General features: G+C 45.0%; 1 protein-coding gene and 1 non-coding gene across 2 annotated transcripts in view; both read right to left on the reverse strand.

The window, feature by feature from the left end:
• Positions 1-873: 873 nt before the first annotated feature.
• FAM227B (family with sequence similarity 227 member B) overlaps positions 874-25,589 on the reverse strand; it is a 106,944-nt gene continuing 82,228 nt past the window's right edge. Inside the window, exons 11-16 of the mRNA XM_056866077.1 lie at positions 10,911-10,975; positions 9,965-10,125; positions 4,178-4,255; positions 2,764-2,838; positions 1,649-1,718; positions 874-909 (exon numbers count right to left, since the gene is read on the reverse strand). Of these exons, the coding sequence (XP_056722055.1) occupies positions 874-909; positions 1,649-1,718; positions 2,764-2,838; positions 4,178-4,255; positions 9,965-10,125; positions 10,911-10,975 (485 nt within the window). The remainder of the gene's footprint in view (positions 910-1,648; positions 1,719-2,763; positions 2,839-4,177; positions 4,256-9,964; positions 10,126-10,910; positions 10,976-25,589) is intronic.
• Positions 1,445-1,516, reverse strand: TRNAT-CGU (transfer RNA threonine (anticodon CGU)). Its single transcript has one exon. It is a non-coding gene; the product is annotated as a tRNA-Thr (tRNA).

The following is a 25,589-nucleotide window of genomic DNA, read 5'->3' on the forward strand; positions in this document are numbered from 1 at the left end:
TCCTTCCGAGGTGGGTAAAATGAGTACCCAGCTTGCTGGGGGTAAAGGGAAGATGACTGGGGAAGGCACTGGCAAACCACCCCATAAACAAAGTCTGCCTAGTAAACGTCGGGATGTGACGTCACCCCATGGGTCAGGAATGACCTGGTGCTTGCACAGGGGACCTTTACCTTTACAATAGGCATATATTTAGACTAAGGATTTATCACCTTGGATCAGAGATGTGCTGTATTATTGTAATGGTGATATCCGGTAATTTTAATATGGCTGGAACTATGGCAACTGTTGCTGGTCTTTGACCGTAAATAAACCTGATTTGATCTGAAAATTTGACTGCCAAGTTAAGCCAGGAACACACATCTATTCTAGATAAGATGTCTCAGAAGGACATAACTTTACTCAGGATTGCATTGTCAATCCCCAGAGAAAGTCAGTATTGGAAAAAACGTGGAATGATAGCCAGGGAGAACCTGAAGCAGCAATTAGCAAGATTTCCATGGCACGTCTAACTTTGCTTTACTAATCTGATGCCTCCAATTGAAAAAAAAATCTTAACTTTACTGGAACGAACAGCTTACCAGGTGACATTCTTCTGATTCAGGTAAGCATCCAGGAAAACCTACTACCCACCTTCCATGAGTCATAGGTATTGTAAGGACTGCAGGAGAAAAGGGGGTTCTGGAAGAAGAAGGCTGAGCATCCGGGGGTGGCGAACGGTCCATAAGTGTGGCAGCTGCGAACAAGTACTAGCCCAAAGAAGTGCTAGTGGGAAGTGCTTAGTTAAGGACGCCATGCAAAGTAGCTGGGCCAAGAAAGCAGGTCAGGGCCTGTGCAGATCTTGTGGACAATGCTGGCTGTTTTAAAAGAGAGGTACTAATGAGGGTTCTGGTGGAGGGAGCTGTACCCTTCCTAAAAGAGGCAGAAGTTGTTGAGTGGGCTTTATCACCTGCCTGGATAAAGAACGGGGGCTTCTTCTCAGCTCTGCTAGTTGAAGATGGGCATCCCACCTATGTGTCCGGCATATGCATACGAGACAAAGTGAACACATGAAGCTGCCTTATCCTGAATTAGACCCTTGGTCCATCAAAGCCAGTACTGTGTACTCAGACCGACAGCGGCTCTCCAGGGTCTCAGGCAGGGGTCTTTCACATCGCCTACTTGCCTACTTAACCGGTTACGCCGGAATTGAACTTGGGACCTTCTGCATGCTACCACTGGTCTACCACTGGGTCACAGCCCCTCCCCGAGGTAGTTTACAGGTACAGATTTACTGTATATAGCCAAAGGCTGTTACAATCAAGTAGACAAAGATCAAATCAGGTCCAACAAGGAAACAGTTAAAATCAAGCACAAAAATTACATTACATTAGATACTGATATTATATGGTTTAATTACAGTGACTGGCTTGAGTATTCCCGGCCATACTTGCCAAGTCCCTTTAACTGGAGATGCCGGGGATTGAACCTGGGACTTTCTGCATACGAAGCAGATGCTCTACCACTGAGCCACAGCCCCTCCCTTTAAGTGGAATGTGCTCTTCTCGCCCATTTAAAATGTACAGAAGCGTCCTCGAACACAGACAGGCTCCCTGCTCCTCATCTAAGCTGCAAAACACACTTAAAAGATTGATATAAAAAGGTGACTAACCAGTTTCTGGATTAAGGCCTGCGTTCTCAACTGTAGTTCATTAGGATTCTTGTTGACTTTTGCCAACAGCCTAGAAACAAAAGACAATGACCATTTAGTGACCTGTCTCCTATAGTCCTGTCTTGGCGGCTGCACTTTTGAAGACTTGCATCTGTGGTTCCTCCTAATTTAGCCTAGCTCAAGTGACAATTCAGTGAGTGTCTGGAATTTCTAGTAAGCAGGGCAAGGCCAACGCAACTGCTTTCCCTCCTCAAGAGTTACTCCTTGAGAGCTGTGTTCCAAAACACAGTAGCATAACTCTTCTAGAAGCGTTTAAATCAACCCAAGAGAAAGGTAACATTTCAATATGCCAATAAAACCTGCACCACCATCTGGAGTTCAGGATTCACCTGGGCCTGCACACATGCGCTGAATTCCATTTCTCCTGCGCTGGACTTTTGGCCTGCATAATTATTATTTTTAATTAACATTTTAAAACTTCTGCGGACCCAGGTGGCTGGCAATCTTCACGGCTATTAGTCCATGCAGGTCCGGCGAACTTGGGGATTGACATAGCCGGGGTCGGGCAGGACTGTTAAGAGGAAGGTCTGTGATCCTGGTGCCCTCGGATGCCTGGGTCCAACCCAAAGTTTTCTTCTTTGGCTCTTGATGCTGAAGTTGTGAAAGGTGCAACCGCACACCGCTTCAGTTACTACAGCATTAGACAGACTTCCTTCAGTGCACATTAAAAATGTATTCACCATTATAATGCCTGAGTTTTTAATAAAACTGTTTACCTGATATATTGCTTTATTCCTCAGCTGCTTTCAAGCTTTAATATTTTGCATACAATAAGAATTATTGGGGGTGGGGTGGGATAAAGAAAACAACAGTCACTACTAGTCTGGATGTTGTCAATATAAGGACTAAAGTCTGAACCATATTTAAATCGGAAATGTATGGACAGTGAATTTTGTGTACTGCTCACGTCATATTTCTGAGTATATGCCAATAAAGATCAATTGATCGATCGATCGATTGATTGCTAGACACAGACATATAATTTGTTCCTGGCAGTTACTAATATTCCTAAGGATGAACTCTTTGTTAATGATTGAAACAGATAAAAAACAAACCTTAGGAATCTCCGGTTCACTTTTTCTCTCTGCTCTTCTATCTCCGTTAGTTCTTCGGTGCATCTATGCTCAAAACTAAAAAGCGAAGCCACATATTAAGCATACTTGAAATATTATCCAGAAGAATGCAGCGCTTTTTGGAACTGTAAGATGCTAATCACACACCCCCCCCCCCCCCAGCTATTTAAAACATTAGACGATTCGGAGTTGAACGTTAAAATGGAGCAATTGGGTTATCTTGGCTTTTTCCAGTAAGTTTTGTTTGTTTGGAAGCCTCAGCATTCTTCAAATCTCTTGGTCCAGAAGAGCCCTGAAAGGGTGCCCTTGAACCGGCTTTCCCCCACTCAGCTCAGAGGACTGCAGCTGTCGACATCTGCAACGCTTTAGACTGAAATGAATGACTCACCAAGCGCTGTCCTATGTGGAGTTACTCCGGTCTAAGCTGATTGCTTTCGGTGGGTTCATGCTAGAGCCCTTCTGCCTAGGACTGCAACGCTGAGTTGCCAAGGGCATCTTAAGGACCTGGGCGTTGGTCAGGTCTCTGTGCAACTCTTGCTCCTCAATCAGTAGCTAAAGAATCTACAGATCTATATTATCTTTCACGTTTCACCGTTGTGAACGATGCAGTTACAGAAAATCTTTGTGTGTGTGTGTTTTAAACGTAAAGGTCCCCTGTGCAAGCACCGGGTCATTCCTGACCCATGGGGTGACATCACATCCCGACGTTTCCTAGGCAGACTTTGTTGACGGGGTGGTTTGCCAGTGCCTTCCCCAGTCACCTTCCCTTTACCCCCAGCAAGCTGGGTACTCATTTTACCGACCTCGGATGGAAGGCTGAGTCAACCTTGAGCCGGCTACCTGAAACTGACTTCCGTTGGGATCCAACTCAGGTCGTGAGCACAGCTTGGACTGCAGTACTGCAGCTTACCACTCTGCGCCACGGGGCAAATTCTAGCTGAATTTCTTCACGGCAGCCTTAAAAGCATTTTCTTGGATCAGTTTATAAATTTTAAAAAACACAAAATTCTTGACGAGGAATGCATGATAAACAATGCAATCTACCCGAAGTACCAGACTGTCTAAGGAAGTAGCTGAAATGGACATTGTATTATTGAATTTTATTATTTTTGAACCATCACTGTGATTCACATTTCTTGTGGGTTTTTCCCCCCGTTAGGCAATTTAATTTGTTCATTTAAACAGTTGATTGTTAGTCCATTAAGCTCGAGGCTGCTGACTCTGATTGGCAGCAGCTCTCCCAGGTTTCAGAGGAAGAAAGCCTTTTCCCAAAACCTGCTCCCTAAGGGACTGAATCTGGGATCTTTTGCATGCAGTTCTTTATAAAGCCTCCCCAACCAAACACAAAGAGCTTTGCAGTAGCAAAGACAGTTATTGTGAGTCTGTGACTACTTACTCGAGAAAATCATCGTGCAGTTTCTTGGTGAACTTCTGACTTTCCACAATGACATCTTGATAAGTGGGAGACACTGCCGTGCTGCCTGTCCAGTCAAGGAAAAACACTCTTCCTCCCCTCACAATCTTTTGGGAGGTTTGACTGGAACACTGAATTCATATCAGTGTTTCCATCTAGACATTAGGAAGAATTTTCTAACAGAGCGGTTCCTCAGTGGAACAGGCTTCCTTGGGAGGTGGTGAGCTCTCCTTCCCTGGAGGTTTTTAAGCAGAGGCTAGCTGGCCACCTGTCAGCAATGCTGATTCTATGACCTTAGGCAGATCATGAGAGGGAGGGCATCTTGGCCATCTTCTGGGCACTGTGTGTGTGTTGGGGGGGAGAGGTAGTTGTGAATTTCCTGCATTGTGCAGGGGGTTGGAATAGATGACCCTGGTGGCCCCTTCCAACTCTATGATTCTATATCAAGTCAGCATGCCTTGCAGATGGAAACAGCATTACGCGGGGCCTAGAGTGGTCACTTGAGGATGTGTCTGAGCATAGCATGCTTCTGGCGCCGTTTCAGAGATGGAAGGAGAGGAATGTGATCATTTGCCTTCTGCTCCAGTTAAGATACGCATGGGAGAAGGGCTCGGAATGAGCTGCACTCATGGTCTAAGGCTGAGAACAACTGCAGCGGCCAGTTGTGTTTGTGTATCAGTTTCAACACGTAAGTTATTAGTATCCAACCTCCTGTCCCTCTAATCCAGGGGTTCCCAAACTTTTCAGGCCACCGCCCCCTTGGTTCCGCAAACTCAACCCCAGCGCCCCCTACCCTATAAAAAGCATCAGTCAAAATAGGGGTTTGCATGACACACTAAAGAAGATAATAACAATAAAATTTCAAAACAGTAACAGTTGGTTGCACATCTAATTCAAAATCAAATTAAAACTTTTTAGTTGAAATCCATTCAACAAAATTGATGAACTTGATCCGGTGGTACCAGCTCTTCAAAGTCTGGGAAAAAATTCTGATATTTTCCACCAAATTTGCCAGGCTGGTGCCATAGCTTGATCTATTGTAAATTAGCGAACAACAGAGTTGAAGGGGACCACCTCTAGCGCCCCCTGCTGCCCCATTGTCTCTTAGTGCCTCCCTGGGTAATCCCAACACCCCCAGGGGGTGGTACTGCCCACTTTGGGAACCACTACTCTAATCAGAAACCTGCTTGTACCTTCGTAATATGGAGAACAGCCATACCCAACCAGAAATGCAACAGAAGTGGCTTTGCACTGCTCTGCGGAAAACTGGGGTCCCTAAGGAGACTAGACGAAGAAGAAGAGTAGGTTTTTATATGCCAACTTTCTCCACCACTTAAGGAAGAACCAAACCAGCTTACAATCACCTTCCCCTCCCCACAACAGACACCCTGTGAGGCAGGTGAGGCTGAGAGAGCTCTCAGAGAATTATGACTAGCCCAAGGTCACCCATCTGGCTTAATGCGGAGGAGTGGGGAATCAAACCCGGTTCTCCAGATTAGTCTCCGCTGCTCATGTGGAAGAGTGGGGAATCAAACCCGGTTTTCCAGATTAGAGTCCGCCACTCTTAACCACTACACCACAAAAAGCTTTAGACAGAGAATGAAAGGGACATGCATGTTAAGAATTAAAACTGGGCCCCATGCTGATAACTGGGGCTAATGGTGGCTGAAGACTACTGCCCCACCAGTGCTATCTTACACCTTCCAACTTAGAAAGGATGGCACTGTAAACCATGCATCTCCATGAATTCTATAGATACCGGAATAAAAAAGCTTATCATGGATGAGGAATTTAGCACATCAGTTTTGAAGAGGAAAAGGACACATAAAGGCCTACAGAGTAACTGAGAAATACCGTAAATGCAAACACGACGTTTCCAACACTGACTTGGCAACCACAAGGGGGGAAAAATAAACCAGGAGATCATATCTAACAGAAACAAGGGCCTCTGAGAGAGGATTTACCAAATTTCCTTGGGATTAATCTAAAGCTTCAGAGTATAGCCATGAACCAAATCTGACACAGATACAGACTTTGATACAGATACAGTTCTTTGAGGAACCTGATCATAGCAGGCTTAAGTTAAAACCATGAAAATCCACACGACTTTCAGAGTCATTTATGGAAAGCCCTGGACACAGCAAGGCCCGCCCCGTCCCCCCGCAGTCAAAATCTCATGTAACTCTTTGTAGAGCAAAACCAGAAGTGTTATAACCAGAACAAGAAGAAGAGCTGGTTTTTATATGCCGACTTTCTCTACCACTTAAGGAAGACTCAAACCAGCTTACAATCACCTTCCCTTCCCCTCCCCACAACAGACACCCTGTGAGGTAGGTGGGGCTGAGAGAGCTCTAAGAGAGCTGTGACTTACCCAAGGTCACCCAGCTGGCTTCGTGGGGAGGAGTGGGGAAACCAACCCGGTTCTCCAGATCAGACTCCACCGCTCCAAACCTCTGCTCTTATTTACTGCATCATGATGTTAACAAAAGCCTCCTCCTTCAAACCCACCCCCAATTTGTTAAACATCTTTGGGGCTGGGCTTGTTGTTAAAAGCCAGTAGCAATTCGAATTGGGGTTCTGATGGAGATCTTGATGGTTTCTGGAGTGAGCCAAAGTAGTTTTCAAATTTCTGCTTTTGCTCACCTGGGTGACCTTGAGTTAACTTGTTCCTAAGCCTACCTTGCCTCGTAGAGTTGTTTTAAGGATTAATGGAGGAAGCCACACAAACTTCTTGCCAGAGCCACTCTATTCTCTCCAGGATCAGAGGAGCATGTCTATTCTATTAGGTGCTGTGAAACACAGGCAGGATGGTGCTGCTGCAGTCGTCTTGTTTGAGGGCTCCCTAGAGGCACCTGGTTGGCCGCTGTGTGAACAGACTGCTGGACTTGATGGGCCTGGGTCTGATCCAGCAGGGCTTTCCTTAAGTTCTTATGGAGGATGGGGCTATCCATGGATACTAGTCATGAGGCATATCTATTCTCTCCAGGATCAGAGGAGCATGCCTACTATATTAGGTGCCGTGGAACACAGGCAGGACAATGCTGCTGCAGTCGTCTTGTTTGTGGGCTTCTTGGAGGCACCTGATTGGCCACTATGTGAAAATACTGCTGGACTTGATGGGCCTTGGTCTGATCCAGCATGGCCTTTCTTATGTTCCTATGTTCTAATATTAAAGTTTTTTTTTTGTAAAAAGAAAGAAAAGGAACAGCATTTGCTGTTCACCAGCCTCTACTAGGACAGCGAGTACTACGACATTAGTTGCTAACGCAAATGGTACCGCAAAATAGTACCAGAGTAGCATTCTGATCACTCATCAGCTTTGGCAGATGAAGGGAAGCAATGGTCATGAGGCCAGGAGAATCATCGTCCCCAGTAAGCGCTGGCCACATTCCTCCGCGTAACAGGCGGTTTCTGCTGCGCATTGCTTCAGAAAGGCAATTCTTCCTTAAGTGGTAAAAGGTAAAGGTCCCCTGTGCAAGCACCAGGTCATTCCTGACCCATGGGGTGACGTCACATCCCAACGTTTACTAGGCAGACTTTGTTTTACGGGGTGGTTTGCCAGTGCCTTCCCCAGTCGTCTTCCCTTTACCCCCAGCAAGCTGGGTGCTCTTTTACAGACCTCGGAAGGAGGGAAGGCTGAGTCAACCTCGAGCCGGTTACTTGAAACCGACTTCCATCGGGATCGAACTCAGGTCGTGAGCAGAGCTTGGACTGCAGTACTGCAGCTTACCACTCTGAGCCACGGGGTGGTACATGAACAATTAGAAGCCTCCGCTATCTCAGATATTCTCAACGACTGAGCTCACATTTCTGAAATTAAAAACCTGCATTTACGTGCCCCGCGGAAAGATAAACTACGCTGTCAGAAAATTACAATGCTGAGTTCCCTAATCTATCAAATGGAGGCATTTTGGTTTCCTGGAGAACACAGTGATAAGAATTTTCTCTCAGAACTGCCCAAGGTTATTCAGGCATTAATCTTTAATGGAAGTGGCCACCTTCGCCAAAAACCCAGAATAGCTGGAAATGATTATGGATGCCCGGCAGAACAAAACTGATTAAACTGACCCTCCCTTCCCAGACTCTTCAAAGTTCTGCAGAAGAAAGCCAACATAACAGCTAGGCAGTATAATTTAAAACCATACGAATGAGGCTAGGCACAGGCTTACAGTGCATAACGCAGCGTATAAACTGTCTAAAAGTCTGGCTGGCTCGCAGCAAAGCGGTTCCAAGTACTACAAATCATGTCCAAGTTCACGTCCCATGGTTGCAAATGCTTAGGGTCCAGACATCTGACCCAGACATGATATGGAAAATACACCATCCTGGAATCTGGAAACATTTGTCCAAGGCTGAGCCATGATTCATCTGTTCACTGGGCAAATGCAGTACTAGAATGATACTAAAATGCTGGTTTGTGGGACTGTTTTTTCGTACGGTCATCTTCAGGAATCACATTCCACATAGACTGGTCTAGTAAGGAACCCCCAAAACACTAGGAATCTCCTACAACAGTACAAGAAGAACAAGAAGAGCTGGTTTTTATATGCCAACTTTCTCTACCACTTAAGGAAGAATCAAACTGGCTTACAGTCACCTTCCCTTCCCCTCCCCACAACAGACACCCTGTGAGGGAGGTGAGGCTGAGAGACTGTGACTAGCCCAAGGTCACCCAGCTGGCTTCATGTGTAGGAGTGGGGAAACCAACCCGGTTCACCAGATTAGTGTCCGCTGCTCACGTGAAGAAATGGGGAATCAAACTTGGTTCTCCAGATCAGAGTCCACCGCTCTTAACCACTACACCACACTAGCCGAGGGAAGACCAGTAGAGGTGAACAAATGTCTGTCAGGTAGCCTTCTTCGCTATTATTAATTTTCTAATTGGGAAAATTATCCCATAACTTCCCAGGCTGCCCACCTCTTTCCCCCCCCCCCCCAGTTCTCTGAACACTGAAAACCAAGGCCTTGTGGGTCTCAGCTCCTTGAGTCTTGGGATATGGTTCAACACAGGGATCTCAATCGTGCTGGCCTTTCCAATCATGGCCCATCATAACATGTGACTACTGCTACATTGTTATGGTTTGGTTTAACCACATGAGGAATCAGTGTGCACTGCTGTTATGTCTCCGCAGAGCAAAGGGAACATTGATGAGATCTTGAGAACTAGGCGCCATGAGGAAAGGTTGAAGGAGCTGGGTATGTTTAGCCTGAAAAGAAGAAGACTGAGAGGAGAGATGATAACCATCTTCAAGTACTTGAAGGGCTGTCATGTAGAGGATGGTGCTGGGTTGTTTTCTGTTGCCCCAGAAGGTTGGACCAGAACCTATGGGTTAAAATTAAATCGAAAGAGCTTCCAGCTAGACATTAGGAAGAACCTTTAACATTTAGAGCGGTTTCTCAGTGGAACAGGCTTCCTCAGGAGGTGGTAACTGCTCCTTCCCTGGAGGTTTTTAAGCAGAGGCTAGATGGCCATCTGCCAGCAATGTTGATTCTATGAACTTAGGCAGTTCATGAGAGGGAGGGCATCTTGGCCATCTTCTGGGCATGGAGTAGGGGTTACTGGGGGTGTGGGAGGGGAGGTAGTTGTGAATTTCCTGCCTTGTGCAGGGGGTTGAACTAGATGACCCTGGTTGTCCCTTCCAACTCTATGATTCTAAGCTAGGCAAGGCAGCGGAAGCCCTGTTTGCTTTACACTTTTCCTCCGATTGATACATGCAAGTTTTGTAACCGATAAATACGACTCGGCTTACAACAACAACAAAAGGATATGGTTCTTTGCAAATTTCAGTGTGAGTGATCTTGTAAAGCCGAGATTTTCCTAGGGTGTTAGGGATCCCGTGCACCTTGAGATAATACAAGACCAAGGGACTTTGCCCTCCGAGGTTGAACAGCGAACGCTGGAACTCCGGCCCATCTCCGGCATAATGGGACTACAAAGAAAACAGAAAGGCGCTTTATTAGAACCAGGTCTGGCTACGTGGTGAATGCCAAGGTGCCACATCGAAACGGGGAAGCCCCAAATTGTAAGGTAACAGATGGGCTGTACCCCTCTTATTAATAATTTTCGAGTACTTTTCCTTACAAAGTACTTTCAGATTCTACCACGTTCACTTTCTCAACCCGCCCCCCCCCTTAAGATAGCTAAGATTGGAGATCTTCTTAATAGGAAAGGAAATCTATCAGTGATGATAAATTGCTTTATAATAGCTTAATGAAACAAATACACAAATTATGAATGTCAGATGCACCATCGGTGTCCTTAAAGATTTGTCCTTCATACTTCCCGCTTGCTGTGGGTACACAGGCAGGAATTCAGGCCTTGTCTATGTATATTCCATATGTCTGTTTACATTCCAATGGGGTGTGTGTGTGACAAAATCTAATGCGACGCTTTTTTAAAAAGTTGGAAAGGGTCACACTGATACGATCCTATCTCAACCCCACAACAACACAATTACGGCAGTTTGTGTGAAAAGCCCAGAGCGAGTTTTGTTCCTAGCTTTAGCCAACAGACAAAATTCTGTTTACATTGGGTTGGGAAATGGATTTGGCCACGGATTTCAAAAGAAGAGAGACTTGTAGACCGCTGGGGTAGAAACTCCTTCCCCTCAAAATTATAATGGGAACGAATCTCTTCAGGCTAACCCTTGATTTAAAACTATGCGCTGACGGAAACCAAAAACCACTTTTTAATAATAATGAACGTTAAACATACCTGTTTCGTCGGCACTGTTTTGTCCTTTAAATCACTGTACTTGTCTGATGCGAACTGAAACCTCACTGCACAAAACACAAAGACAAGTACCACAATGTGTGCTGTTTCATACCTCTTCTCCCAGTTTACCTGGGGTAGGAACAGCAACGGGTGTCTTTTGCCTTTATTCCATTCTTTATGCTTGTGGACCAACAGGTCATAAGCAAAACAAATTCAACATATTCCGTAAAACATAAATAACCAAACATACAAAAATATAATATCTAAACAGTACAGTTAAAAAGAGGTATCATTAAAAACCATAGATAAAACAGCGAGGGTTACGTTTCCAAAAGGGAGACTGCAGCCAAGAAATCAGAAGGAGATTGGGAAAGGCAGCCATGAAAGAGCTAGAAATGATACTTAAGTGTAAAGATGTGTCATTGGCCACCAAGATCAAGTTAATTCATGCCATCGTGTTCCCTATTACTCTGTATGCGTGTGAAAGCTGGACATTGAAGAAAGCTGACAGGAAGAAAGTAGACTCCTTTGAAATGTGGTGTTGGAGGAGAGGGTTAGGGATACCGTGGATGGCTAAAAAAACAAACCAGTGGGTTATAGATCAAATCAAGCCTGAACTGACTTAAAATGACTAAAATGAGGCTACTGTATTTTGGTCACATTATGAGAAGACAAGAGTCACTGGAGAAGACAATCATGCTAGGAAAAGTGGAGGTCAGCAGGAAAAGAGGAAGACCCAACAAGAGGTGGATTGACTCAACAAAGGAAGCCACAGGCCTCAATTTGCAAGATCTGAGCAAGGCTGTCAAAGATTGGACATTTTGGAGGATATTGATTCATAGGATCGCCATGAGTCAGAAGCGACTTGACGGCACTTAACATACACACACATCAGCCAATAACTTTGCAACTATATCTTGCTTTAGGGCAGACCCCCCACCCCGAATATATATTGTGATCCATTTGTCTCTGGCAAGATCATGCTTTTTACAATCTACAAAAAAACGCCGAACAGTGTCCAAACTCCCTGAACCACAATCACAAAGTCGCTCAGAAAAGGGGACCCCTGAAAATCTGCCTGCTGACTCCCCCAATGGCAGTGCATTTAATCTGGCCTTGGAGAAAAGCACTCTGAGTTTGGGGACAGTTAAAAATTTACAATAAGCAAATGGTGTCTCAGTGGCCTTCGGGTAACATGGCGCAAAGCAGATGTCAGGCAGCTTGATGTGGCAACCCTGGAACAGACCCCACGGCTGCCTTCGGCGGCAAAGGGCACTTCAACTCCGTGCCGCTCTGCTCGATCGAGGCGTAACATCGTTCGGCCCACAACCAGGCAGGAGGAGGAGCCAAAAGTGCTGAAGAAAGCATCTGCTGTGACTGCCCACCAGGGGCCACTTCGCACGATCATTAAGCGATCGGCCAATTTCCCAGGGCCAGACTGAATTCAGGCCCGGCCGATAGCAGAATGGCTGGCCAGAAGCAACAGGATCACTGGCAATAAAACGTGGAGATGAAGAAGAAGAAGAAGAGTTGGTTTTTATATGCCTACTTGCTCTACCACTTAAGGAAGAATCAAAGCCTTTCCTTTTTTTTCTTTTCCTTTTATCCCTTAGAAGCTCCTTGATCAATTGATCTTGAGCAGCATATATCTAGTGCTGGAGGGATATAAGGATTTAAACAAATCTTGCCACTGACAATGTAGCCTTGGGGTCCCTATCGCTTAGTAAAAAAGGCATTATGTCAGTCACAGAGGCATTGAATTTGTATATTAAAAGGGGGAAAATATAGTTCGATCGAAGTTCCTCGTAAAAGCGGCATTCCCAAAGGGCATGGGCTAATGAGTCAATAGAGCCAGAAGAGCAAGGGCAGATCCTGTCTGAGTATGGCATATTCAGAATTCTGCCCTGCATTGCCATAGAAGGGTTAGCATTCAATCTAGCCAAGCAAAAAGCTCTACAGAGATGAGGAGTTGTCAGATAATATGTATAGGCAGGCAGACCACATGGAGGGGGTATTCCAAAGAACTGGGATGAACAGAAGCGACGAGCACGAAAAGTAGTGCTGTTATAATCGAGCTCTTTAATGCACTTTTTAATTTTGGTAAAAGCTTCAGTTTTCCCAAGATCTAATAACATATCCTCCGAGAAGCCCAACAACGACAATTTCTCATCTAAGATTTTTTGCCATGAGGATTTAAAAGGGTCATGCTTTAGAGAAGCTAGGAACCCCTCAGTGCTAAAGCACAGTTTAAGGCGTAGTTTAAAGGCGTCCAACCACGCCCTAGCTTCAAGTGACATTTGGCCAAACTCGGAACGAAGAGTAACGCCAGCAACACATCGAGGGGCATTTAGGAGTTTTCGTAAGAACTGAAGCAGTGGACGATCTATAGATTCATTGATGACTGTTATCCAGATGGCAACACCAAAGAGGATAATTGGGGTAATTTTCAGGTTAAAAACCTGAATAGCCCCTGGAATATATTTGCCATCTTTGGTGTGAAAAAAGTTGACAATAGCACCAACCCCAGGTTTAATTTTGTTGGACACTGCTTTTTGATGGGCATTCCAATTTAGGTTATGGGAAAACAGAATGCCAAGGTAAACAAACTCCTTGACTTGGTCAACCTCAAAGCCATCTAATACCCAGCGAAAAAGAGGCATTTTTCTCATCTTAGTGAAGATCATAATCTTAGATTTATGGTGGTTTATTTTAAGACCTTCCCTAGAGCAGTACTCAGAAAAAGTTTGCAAAGACCTTTTCAATCCAATTCTTGTGCGGGACAGGGGAACTGAATCGTCAGAATTCAGAATTGGGGTGGGATGACTTGCAAGCTTTGGGGGGTGGCAAAACTCTGAGAAATTGGTTGCCATGTCATTCAGGTATAGATTAAACAAGAGAGGAGCAAGGAGGCAACCTTGTCTAACTCCCTTGACCAGTTCAAAGGGCTCGGTTAGTTCTCCTTGGTTGCCACAGCGAACCTGAGCTGTGAGGTCAGTATGAAATTGCTGAATAAGCCATAGTAACCTCCTATCCATAGTAGGATGTGATAGTTTCAACCATAGCCTCTCCCTCGGGATGGTATTAAAAGCTCCCTTAAGATCCATAAAACCCGCATAAGGGGTGCCATTTCGGGGGGAGGAATATTTCTCGGCTAGATGGGAGAGCACTAAACAGTGGTCCGTGACAGACCAACCCCTTCTAAAGCCAATCTGTTCCCAGCCAAGGATGTCATTACTCTCAACCCAGTCCATAAAGCGGCTTGCAATCACCTTCCCCCTACCCCACAACAGGTAGGTGGGGCTGAGAGAGCTCTTAAGAGAACGGTGACTGGCCCAAGGTCACCCAGCTGGCTTCATGTGGGGGAGTGGGGAATCAAACCCGGTTCTCCAGATCAGAGTCCACTGCTCCAAACCACCGCTCTTAACCACTACACCATGCTGGCTGCATCTCCATTAAACTAATGATTTTCTCATGATACCTTTGATCCCATTTCAGAATCTTCCATGCTCAGTCCTAGTATCATGAGTAGGGTTGCCAACCTCCAGGTACTAGCTGGAGATCTCCTGCTATTACAACTGAACTGCAGCCGATAGAGATCAGTTTCACCTGGAGAAAATGGCCACTTTGGCAATTGGACTCTAGGGCATTGGAGTCCCTCCCCTCCTCAAACCCTGCCCTCCCCAGGTTCCGCCCCAAAAGCCTCCCGCCGGTGGCAAAGACGGACCTGGCAACCCTAATCATGAACTCAGTGGAACCAGTGGATCGGTAGGATGGAACCTTCACCAGAAATACTCCAATTTTAAGAACCAAGCACTATTTCTTTCAATGAACGCTCTCTGGCCACAAGTCTTAAAAAGCGTTTAAACAAAAATTCAGAGGCGGGACAGATCAATGCTCCAGGTGGAGCGACGCGCCCACTGTTCCCACGGGCCCTCCAATTTTAGACAAGGCATGGGGTCAGCCTGCAAAGATCAGTGAAGAAGAAAAGGAACGGCCCAGAGCATATGTGGCATGATGGCCCTTCAGGTAATGAGGGAAAATCTACCGATGTTTTAAATGTCAATCCTGTGGACAGTCGTTTGAGAATAATTTCTACTGGATGCAACAGAGGAAAGAGGAAAGAGGACTCGGACTGCGGGCCAGGCATCCTGAAGGCAAATATGCTTTTAGATATAGGTCACGAAGTGTTAAGGCACAGTCACCGAAACGTGGTCGCGTTTATGTTGTGAACGACGAAGCGTGCTGCCTGCTGCCTCCAACTGTCTCCTGCTCCGTGGCCGAAGAAAAACGCTCAAATACATTTCATCTCTCTTTCAACAAGTATTCCTGTTTCAGTCTACAACGCTCGCATTTAGGCCCGCAGCTGTTTTTCGGGGCCCTATCCACTTCTACCACACTTTCTGCTTCATTAATAATAGTCTTGGCATACGCATAATCTTGTCTACAAAAGAAACGGCACAGAAATACACTTTTTGTTTTTGAAAAAAAAAAGGCATAATTAAATTGGGATGCGTCCACCTCATTTTCTCCATATAAGGGCTGCCCATGTGAACTACGAACGGCTCTTGTCTTTAAATACCAGCGGAACAGTCAAGATCACACTGGCCCTGATCCAGCAGTGTGCTTAGCCAGCAGCTGGGGCTGTGCACGCAAAGCCCTGTAGGGAAAGCAGCAAATGTGCCTATCAGCTGTTCGCTGGCGAAGGGAGCTTGGGGGACCGATGCTGCCACCACCCATGCTTCACCCACCCATGCTCTACTCGTGTCCTTCAGTGCTAAGTCTGCTTTTGCGACAGGGCCCTGCACCCGTGACTTTGGTCGGTGGATGGAGGGCAGGAACTGTTGGTCCGGAGTAGAGCGCGCATGCAGAAGCTTGCTTCTGTGCATGCGGGGCCCCTTCAAGTGGGTCAGGGTGCCCGTCTTTTTGGTAACACGACAGCCAAGTCTTATGACCGAGCAAGCTCTTTCTGACAGGCGGTTGCTAATGTTCTTGTAGATGGAAGAGTCCATCGGAATGCAGAGAGGCCCCAGATATTGCATATTTCTTTGCAGGCTTGCAGTGCTGTGATCATTTTAGTAGCTTTCCTTTTTAGAAAATACATTTTACGATCACCCTTCCCCTCCCCTGTGGGAACTAGAAAACTAGGAACACGAGAATAGAGTTTTTGTTTTGTTTTTAATGAAGATGGATTTGTTTCAGCTAGCACTGCAAATGCAAGATCTGTCATTTCTGGATATTACAAGCGTAGGAAACTGCTCCTACACAGAAGGGTACAAGGCATATTCTTCATATACCCTTGTGTGGAAACCCAGTCGGCCTAACAGCCTTGCGTACTGAAGGGCAGTATCCTGCTATAAAGATTTCCCCTGCTTTATCTGGAATGGATTGCCAGCAAAAAAAAAAAAAGTTATTCTTCTTCAGAAGATGAGGAAGAAGAGTTGGTTTTTATATGACGACTTTCTCTACCACTTAAGGGAGACTCAAACAGGCTTACAATCACCTTCCCCTCCCCACAACAGACACCCTGTGAGGTAGGTGTGGCTGAGAGAGCTCTAAGAGAGCTGTGACTAGCCCAAGGTCACTCAGCTGGCTTTGTGTGTAGGAGTGGGGAAACCAATCCGGTTCACCAGATTAGCCTCTGCCGCTCACGTGGAGGAGCGGGGGATCAAACCCAGTTCTCCAGACCAGAGTCCACCGCTCCAAACCACCGCTCTTAACCACTACGCCTCGCTGGCTCTTCCGTGAATTCTATCACCAAACGAATGCCAGATCTGTTTTAATAGAGCTTCTGCGGGTCTGAAATACTTTTTTAAAAGCATATTGTTGGTTTTGCTCATGCCCTGTGCTAAGGATTAGACACATACAAACAACTGGAATGCGGGGATAGGTAAATCAAAAGAAGGGCTGTTTTCCCCCCCTCCTCTCCCCACGTTCATTTCTGATGTAAAACATGGGTCCAGCAGTAGTTCTCGTCTCCCCCCCCCCCGTAATTAAATCATGATGGTGCTCTAGCCCTACAACGCAGGGAGAGCCATCTGGCAGCTTTAGGGGTGCATAACTTTTTTCAGCCATGGTAGCAATCTGTGCCTTCGAGCGATTATTGCAGAGGCGATGCTGTCTATTGTGTCGAACAAGCTTCTTAAAGTGGTGTGTGGGGTGAGGAAAAGTGAATTCTATCCCGTGTATCTGTGGATCTTTATCACCGGAGGACATTTTTCATTATGTGCTATCATGTCCATTGTATTGTGAACCTAGAGCCAAATTCTTGGATGGAATTTTGAAGGGAATAAATTTTTGTTCTGAAATTGATAAAAAAAAAATTTACTCTCTGACTCTGATCCGCATGTCACCTTCAGAATGTCTCAATTTGCTATTGCGGCCAGGAAGATTAGAGCTCTTGAAGCTATTAAGAAAAAATGTTGTATAGGAAAGCAAATGAGTGCGATCTTTGTTTTAATAGAGATTTTGTATGAAATGGTTTTTATCCAGGCAATGTATATTGATGCAATTTTATCCCTTTTTTTGGGCTTTTTGTACATATGTAAGGATATTTTGTAACGGCCTCTGGCTAAACAAATAAATGAATTCTTCTTCTACTACCTCGAGGCAAAAGGCGCGCTAGGACGTCTTCGAGGCTATGGGGCGGTGCATCGTTCCTTCGAACGGCAGCGTTTTCCCCAAGTGTCGTTATGACCCCAAGTGCCTCCTTCGGAACGACAGCTCTGAAACTAAGATCCCTCCGCGAGGAATGACGGGAGGCCACCCAGAGAGACTGTCGCTGCTAGCCTCCAGAACATTTTTCCAGTACTTTCAGTGCTAGGTAATAATTGGATCAGGATTCTCTTCGAACATCTGCTGCTGGTTCAGAACTCTGGCTCTACTTTTTCCAACTTCAATCTGACGAGTGTTTCTGAATGCTATTAATTCTTGTGAGTTCAGACTGATAGAGGAAGCGATCTCGCTTATCGCATGGGGCTCTCGGATCAGTCGTGGAGGGGGAAAAACATGTGGGAACAATATTGCCGTTTTAACAATAAATTTTCAGAGGAATTTGTAGAAAAGAGTTCTGGCAGATGAGAAGCCAGTTGAATGGAATGGCTTTATAGGGTAATGGTGATGACTTAGGGGGGAAGGGGAAAGACACGATACAAAAAGTTTAGTTGGATATTTGTGCACTGCCGTTTCATAGGCCAAAATTTGTAATAGCTGGTAGAGGTGGGAGATGAACCTGCAAAATAATCCAAGGGGATCTGGTAGACCTAGTAGATCCAATGTGGCACAAAGAAAAAATTGGGCTTCAACACATATGCAGCTGGCAGAAGACAGAGCTGGCTACCTCAAAAACATGGAGAAGCCCCCTGGCTATATTATCTTAGCCAGGCAATGCCTTGCTCTATTAAGAGCTATGGACCTACTCGGTAGGCCTTTGGTTGGGGCACAGTGTTAATCTTGGGCTATTTCATACACCCTGCAGTGGCTCTCCAGGGTCTCAGGCGGAGGTCTTTCCCATCACCTACCTACCTAGTCCCTTTAACTGGAGATGCTGGGGACTGAACCTGGGACCTTCTGCATGCCGAACAGATGATCTACCACTGAGCCACAGCCCCTCCCCATTGGATTGGCTCGCTCTTCAGATCTCCCACTCTCATCTCTCAGGAGTTGATACAGATGTTGTGGGGGGCATTTCCTGAGAGCAGTTCCCGAGGTGAAAGATGACGGAGAATTTTGCATGTTTAGCCATTCCTGCTTACTTTCTCAGGCAGCTTTGGAAAGCCTTTAATGGCCTCCTCCGTGGACTGTCTGGTTCTTCAACAGAATATGTCTAGCTCACCACTAACACAGCCTCACCCAACCGTGGCAGAAGCCAGACCACTGTTGTCAGTTCACCAGTGTCCCATTCTTTAATTTGTCTTCTTCTTCTCTCTCTCTCTCTGAAAAGAGCATCTCCCCCAGCAAATCCCTATGTGTTAGACTCAAAGTACATGCCAAGCAACGCGGTGACATATGCCTATCATTTCTTCTTTGCTTAGTTGCACTGAACTTAAGGGGAAATAATCCCTAGATGCGATCCTCTTGTCCTGTGCCTGATCTAGTTCAAATAATCCGCCCACACAGAAGTATTTCAAACTTTCGATTTTCAGCCCTGAGAAAGTCCCTCGTCCCTTTCACCGTCAAAGACGACTCCTCCCAAAGACTAAAACAAGGCATAAATCAAGTCAAATTTTAAAAATCCTCTGTTTTTAATTACATGAAATATGCACAGCTGCTCTTCAGTAAATGAGAAATTCAGAACTAAACTAAGAACTTGGGTAAGAAACTACTCCCCTAGGATTTTCTCATGCCAAGGATCTCATCATTGAACCAGCAGTACCAGACCAAGAATGGAATGGACAGAGAAAGTAGAGGTTCCATGTACACAACACTCACAGAACAGGACAACTTAGCATTCGTATAAAAGCTGGAGGAAACAATATCGATAAACATCTTCAAGCACTGGACAAAATTAGATGGAAAATATTGCTACTTTCCACTTTGGAGATTCATGAAACCCATTATATCTTCAGTATACACATGAACACATGAAGCTGCCTACTAAATCAGACCTTTGGTCCATCAAAGTCCGTATTGTCTACTCTGACCGGCAGCAGCTCTCCAGGGTCTCAGGCAGAGGACTTTCTCATCACCTACTTGCCTAGTCCCTTTATCTGGAGATGCCAGGGATTGAACCTGGGACCTTCTGCATGCCAAGCAGATGCTCTACCACTGAGTCACGGCCCCTCCCCCAATAAATATAAATTTATTATCATGCATATTTTTACAATACAAGATGCTTTGAGCATTGTAGTGCGCCTCTGCAGTAAGAGAATTTGTTTAATGTCTCCCATTTTAAAAGGTTTTTTTAAAATACATTTTTTTAAAGTTTGATTCCTGCCCTAGCAACATTTTAAAATGTCGAAATATTGACATTACTTATTGGTTTCAGCGAGGGATCGTTTTGTGGATATAGTTTCAGATCTGGTCGCGCAGTAGGACAGCAAGGTTCTGACCAGTAGCACCTTAGGACCAACTAGATTTCCAGTGTATAAGCTTTCGAGAGTCAAATCTCAAATCAATTCTAAATATTACCACAACAAGAGAACATCGTATACTCTCTTAAATAAACGAGCTTTTCTTAGCACAAAATGTCTGTCACAAATGGCATCCTTTGGGCATATTCTTCAGAACTCTGGCCAGACTCCTCAATCTGGTTTTCAAGTGCTTCTCATGATAAACTGCCCAGAGGGGGCAAACGTGCTAAAGATATTCTGAAGGATCTAATTTTCCCTCCAACCAGCTACAGATCTGATTGCCTTTTCTTTTCTTATTCAGGAAGAAAAGCTTAAAATTAGCTGCTTCTGTGATCGGCAATGAAAATACGGGCTGAGATAACGTCCAGTGTATGATTTACCCAGATTCCAATCTTTAAACTGTTAGATGGGACAAATTATTATAGTGAGATTCTATATAGATAATTTTATAATAGCTTCTTCATGTTTTATTCTGCTTCTGGATGGCCTGTGGGCCATAATAAAGACTAACTATATCAAACATTTCACATTGGAGTTCCCTAAGAACCCTTGGGTGTATGCCATCAAGACCCAGAGACCTATTGGTTTTTAATTTCCCAGTAGCTCTAGAACATCATCACTTCAATATGATGCAATTCTTCAGACTCTCTTCCTGAAAATAGTCGCTCTCGCCTCAATACATGCCCCCACACTTCCCACAGTGAACACAGATGCCATCTCCCCACCTTCCTTTAGCAATCTTTCTATTCATTTGTCACCTGGCAGGAAGCTGTTCCTGTTGACAGCAGAGGATAGGACTTGGAATAATGGGTATCGATTACGGGCAGATAGGATATTAGGGTGAAAATTTACAGTAAGCGTTGTTCAGCAGTGGTATCGGCTGCCTAGGGAGGTGGCGAGCTCCCTCTCGCTGGCCGTCTTCAAGCAGTGGTTGGATGAATACTTGTCAGGGATGCTCTAGGCTGATCCTGCATTGAGCTGGGGGGTTGGACTAGATGGCCTGTATGGCCCCTTCCAGCTTTATGATTCTATGAAGGCCCAATTGCCACTCTGGTTGGTTTCCAGCTCTGGATATATTTAAAGAAATGCTTGCTGTTTGTCTTGATGTTCTCAGCAATCTGCTTCTCAAATTCTCTTCATTTGTGTAATTATTAACTTCAAATCTTCTGCTAGATCCTGTGCCTCCTTCTGGTTCACCCCCTTGGGGCACACCTTCCACTTTTAAAAGAAGTCTTTTGCCCCTGGTGGCTTCCTTGACTTGGGAAATTAACCACACAGGCGTACCTTTAGACTTAGCGGTATGTTTTCTAACCGGGGAATGCATTCTATCTGAGCCTCAGTTGCTGTGGTTTTAAAGAGCGTCCAAATTTCCTCCAGGGATCTACTGTTTTCCCTTTCCGGTTCCTTCCAATCAGCCCCCTCATTTTTGTAAAGTTCCCTCTTTCTAAATCAAAATGTTATTGTATTGGACATCGGGGATAACCTTCCATTGATATGAACGCTGAAATTAATAGCACTGTGGTCACTGCTCTCAAGAAGAAGAAAAAGAGTTGATTTTTATATGCTGTCTTTCTCTACCACTTCAGGGAGACTCAAACTGGCTTAGAATCACCTCCCCTTCCCCTCCCCACAACAGACACCCTGTGAGGTAGGTGGGGCTGAGAGAGTTCGGAGACAGCTGTGACTAGCCCAAGGTCACCCAGCTGGCTTCATGTGTAGGAGTAGGGAAGCAAATCCAGTTCACCAGATTAGCGTCCGTCGCTCATGTGGAGGAGTGGGGAATCAAACCCAGTTCTCCAGATCAGAGTCCACCACTCCAAACCACCACTCTTAACCACTACACCACGCTGGCTCTCTCAACTGACGCAACAACATCTACAGGTCTTTAACCCCACTGAGAGCCAAGTCTAAGATCACTACCCCTCCGACTGGCTCTGTGATTAACTGTCCACGCACAGTCAGTTATGATGTCTTTTCCTTAGCATGACTCAAGGGCATGTTTACCCGGCCAATGTGAGGGTAACTGGAGTCACCTGGTATCACAATATTATCTGCTTTAAGTTAACTCCCTCATTTCTTTCTCCATCTTGGCATCAGCCTCAAGGGTTTGATCAGGCAGGCAATAGTGTGTGTGTAAAGTGCCTTCAAGTCGCAGTCGACTTAGGGTGACCCCTTTTTGGGGGTTTTCATGGCAAGAGACTAACAGAGGTGGTTTGTCAGTGCCTTCCTCTGCACAGCAACCCTGGTATTCCTTGGTGGTCTCCCATCCAAATACTAACCAGGGCTGACCCTGCTTGGCTTCTGAGATCTGACGAGATCAGGCTAGCCTGGGCCATCCAGGGCAGGGCAGGCAATAGTACACACCTATTTTTAAGAAACCTTAGGATCCAGTATCTCCATCCATAACGATTCTGTTGGAAAGTTCATTCTCCAATGTTTTTAGCTTATTTGACTCTATCCTCTGTGATATACCATGCAACACCTCCTCCAATATGACCCTTCCCGTCCTGGTTATAAAAGCCCCAAAATAAACAAAATGAACTTGCCGTTGGTTCCCTAATGAACCACTGAAGTAGCATGGCCCTTACAGCTATGATATTAAGAGGTCATGAAGATATTGTAGTGACAAAGGCCAAAAGAAAATCCATCTGGGTGCTCTATGTAATGACGAAAACCAAAGCAGCCAACATAGCACATTCCATTAGAGACAAGAAAAGCATAACAAAGTTTGGAATCTTATTTCAGCACTGACAGGATTGGAAATGCTGGATGCCAGAAAAATGTAACCGATAGTCCCTGCCCCTTTTTTTGCAATATGAGCCAAAAAAAATTTTTGACTCATGAAAATACATGGATAAGGACAGTTTATAGAACACGGCTGATACGTCTGGAATTGGCTGGTATTAAAAGGAATAATAGTCGAACCAACTTCAAATATCAAAATAAGGAAAAGCTGGTTTTTAAAAACCTCACATGAAGTTATGAAGTTGCCTTATATCTGACTGAGGCCTTTGGTCTGTCAAGGTCGGTAATGTCTACTCTGAGTGACAGCAGCTCTCCAGGGTCTTTATGGTAGAGATCTTTCTCATCACCTACTACCTGATCTTTTAAAAATGGAGATGCTGTAGCATGCACAGCAGGCTTCCGCCCAAGTGAGCCCCACATACTGCCATCTCAGGCTACTCCCAACAGGAGGGCTGGGGGTAGGATCCATCGGTCGGCAGGCGGGTCTGGCCGATGCCTTGGATTGAGCCCCTATGCCACAGCAATGCCTGATGCTGTAGCCAATAAAGTTGTGGCCATTTCCATTCCAACGACTGTCTCCACGTGTTTAATTGTATGCTAAGGTCATCGTACTATAAGGATCATGGAGTGGTTATTGCATGCCAAGGGTGGTCAGGGTGCTGCAGTAAGTAGCTGGTTCCAAAACACTCCCCAATTTGGCGCTATGCCAGAAAAAAAGTACATACTGCTTTGGTCTTTAAAAAAAAATGTCTTGATTTTGAAAGAGTACTCCCTTTCGCTGGAAATAATTCTGGGAGTGGCCCTCAAAAGGACAGAGTCACTCCTCGTCATCTGCAAACACCGGCACGGAATAAATATTTCCGATGGTCTGACACTTTAAAAAGACCGTTGGCTACACTTCCAACAACGGGCTTCACTAAACCAGCCAAAGAAGAAACAGGCATGCAAAGCGAAAGGTCTTAGGAATCACAGGCCTTTGCAGGATGAATCAAAGGCTCAAGGCCCAGTGCTCTGTAATCTGAGCTGTCTCAATAAATCTCTTCCAGTAAACCCCTTCACATCTTTAAATTGACTCTTCAGAAACACCGGGGCTCAAGAGAATTCTGGAATGCCGTTGGAAACCAATTCTAGAGACTGCACTGCACATTACGCTGAAGTAGAAGCAATGGAAAAGAGGAAGACCCAACAAGAGATGGATTGACTCAATGAAACCACAGCCTTCAATTTGCAAGATCTGAGCAAGGCTGTCAAAGACAGGACATTTTGGAGGCCTTTCATTCATAGGGTCGCCATGAGTCGGCAGCGACTTGACGGCACTTAACACACACACAGAAGCAATGGTAACGCCACTTGATGATTCTGTCGCGACCGGAAGTGACAGAGAAGTCTGTACTTTCAATCTGGTGTTGAGGGTGAAGCTTTCAAAGGGCTGTACTAGATGTGATGGGAAGGGACCTATTTGCTTAAACCTGATCAATAATTGCCTATACTACTCCACTATTGATAATACAACTTACAACAAGCCTGCAAGGGAAAAGTATAATTTTGGGCTGTTTCATTTGTCAAATAATACATTTTTGGCTGGCTGTGTCTATCAATAATAGTTTATAACACTTTTCACCTTTGTTATTGCTACTATTGTTATTAATAATAATGTCACAAATTCAGCTATGAACCTTCAGGTGACTCCGTAATAAAAATCACCTGCACAAATTTCGCCGTTCGGAATTCTTTTGAGCAAATGGATCACCGAGTGGCTTATCTCGTAAATTCACTTACCTTTCCGACCCAGTTGTATAAGCTTTTGCCAAAGAATCAATATTGTCCGGAAATATTGTACGGATGCTTTCTTGCCATGTGCGATTGGTTGGAAAGCAAAACAGTACATCCCGTCGGGGAGCCAATAAAAAAATGCCCTTCAAGCTGGTACAGCCTCATCAAAGGTCAGCATAAACGGCGCCCTGATTCCTTAACAAGGAAAAGTAGTTCCAGGCCTAATGGGACTACTCTAAAGTAAGTCAGAGTTTCAGCCACGAGGTTTGACATATACAATAAGAAGCAGAAATCACTGATTGCTATAATTGTTCGCTTATGTGGGTGTAGCCATATATCTGCTATTAAGACCTTTTGTGAGTTTTATCTACAAAGAAGCCGGTTGGCCCGCGCCATTAGCACACTTCTAAAAACAGTGGATAAAACCGTTTTAAATTACCAGAAGTTGCATCATTATGGATTATTGTTTTAGCATTGCTAGCTCTCTCTAATATGATGTTACTCCCTGGGGAATACTGATTAAAATGGGAACCAGATGTGCTTTCCATGACCAGATTGGAAAAAAGATAAACAACTATAGAGAATCAATTCAAATAAAAAAGAATGCCTCGAGGGTGTTTCTAGAAATGTGGGGTGGTTTGGGTGGTAGTGGTGACTATACAAATCTTTCAGGAGGGTGGGGACAGCACTGGAAATTGCCTGAAACAAAACTCCCCCTTCCCTCTGAAAAAGATGAGGGTCGTCGAGACCACCAAGATTCTTAGAAACATTCGTTTCCACTGAAATGCCACAGCAGGTTTAATAATAAATCTAAAGGAAGCCCAGACAAATCCCCCCAGTAGAATGAAGACTCGACTATTTCCCCAAACATGAAGAAATGGTCTCGGCTCAAAGCTTGAAAGATAAAGCTGCAAAGAAAAATGTTCTAGGAATTTATTTAAGATCATAAGAAACAGCCACGCTGGATCAGACCACAGGTCCCCCAGGGCAAGATCCTGGTTACCACAGTGTCCGCCCGGATGCCTTTCTATCTTGATGTTATGTTAGAGAACAGCAAGATCCCCTGCAGTACCTCTCCATAGGGAAGAACAGA

Source organism: Euleptes europaea, chromosome 20 (assembly GCF_029931775.1).
Source record: "Euleptes europaea isolate rEulEur1 chromosome 20, rEulEur1.hap1, whole genome shotgun sequence".
NCBI lineage: Eukaryota > Metazoa > Chordata > Lepidosauria > Squamata > Sphaerodactylidae > Euleptes > Euleptes europaea.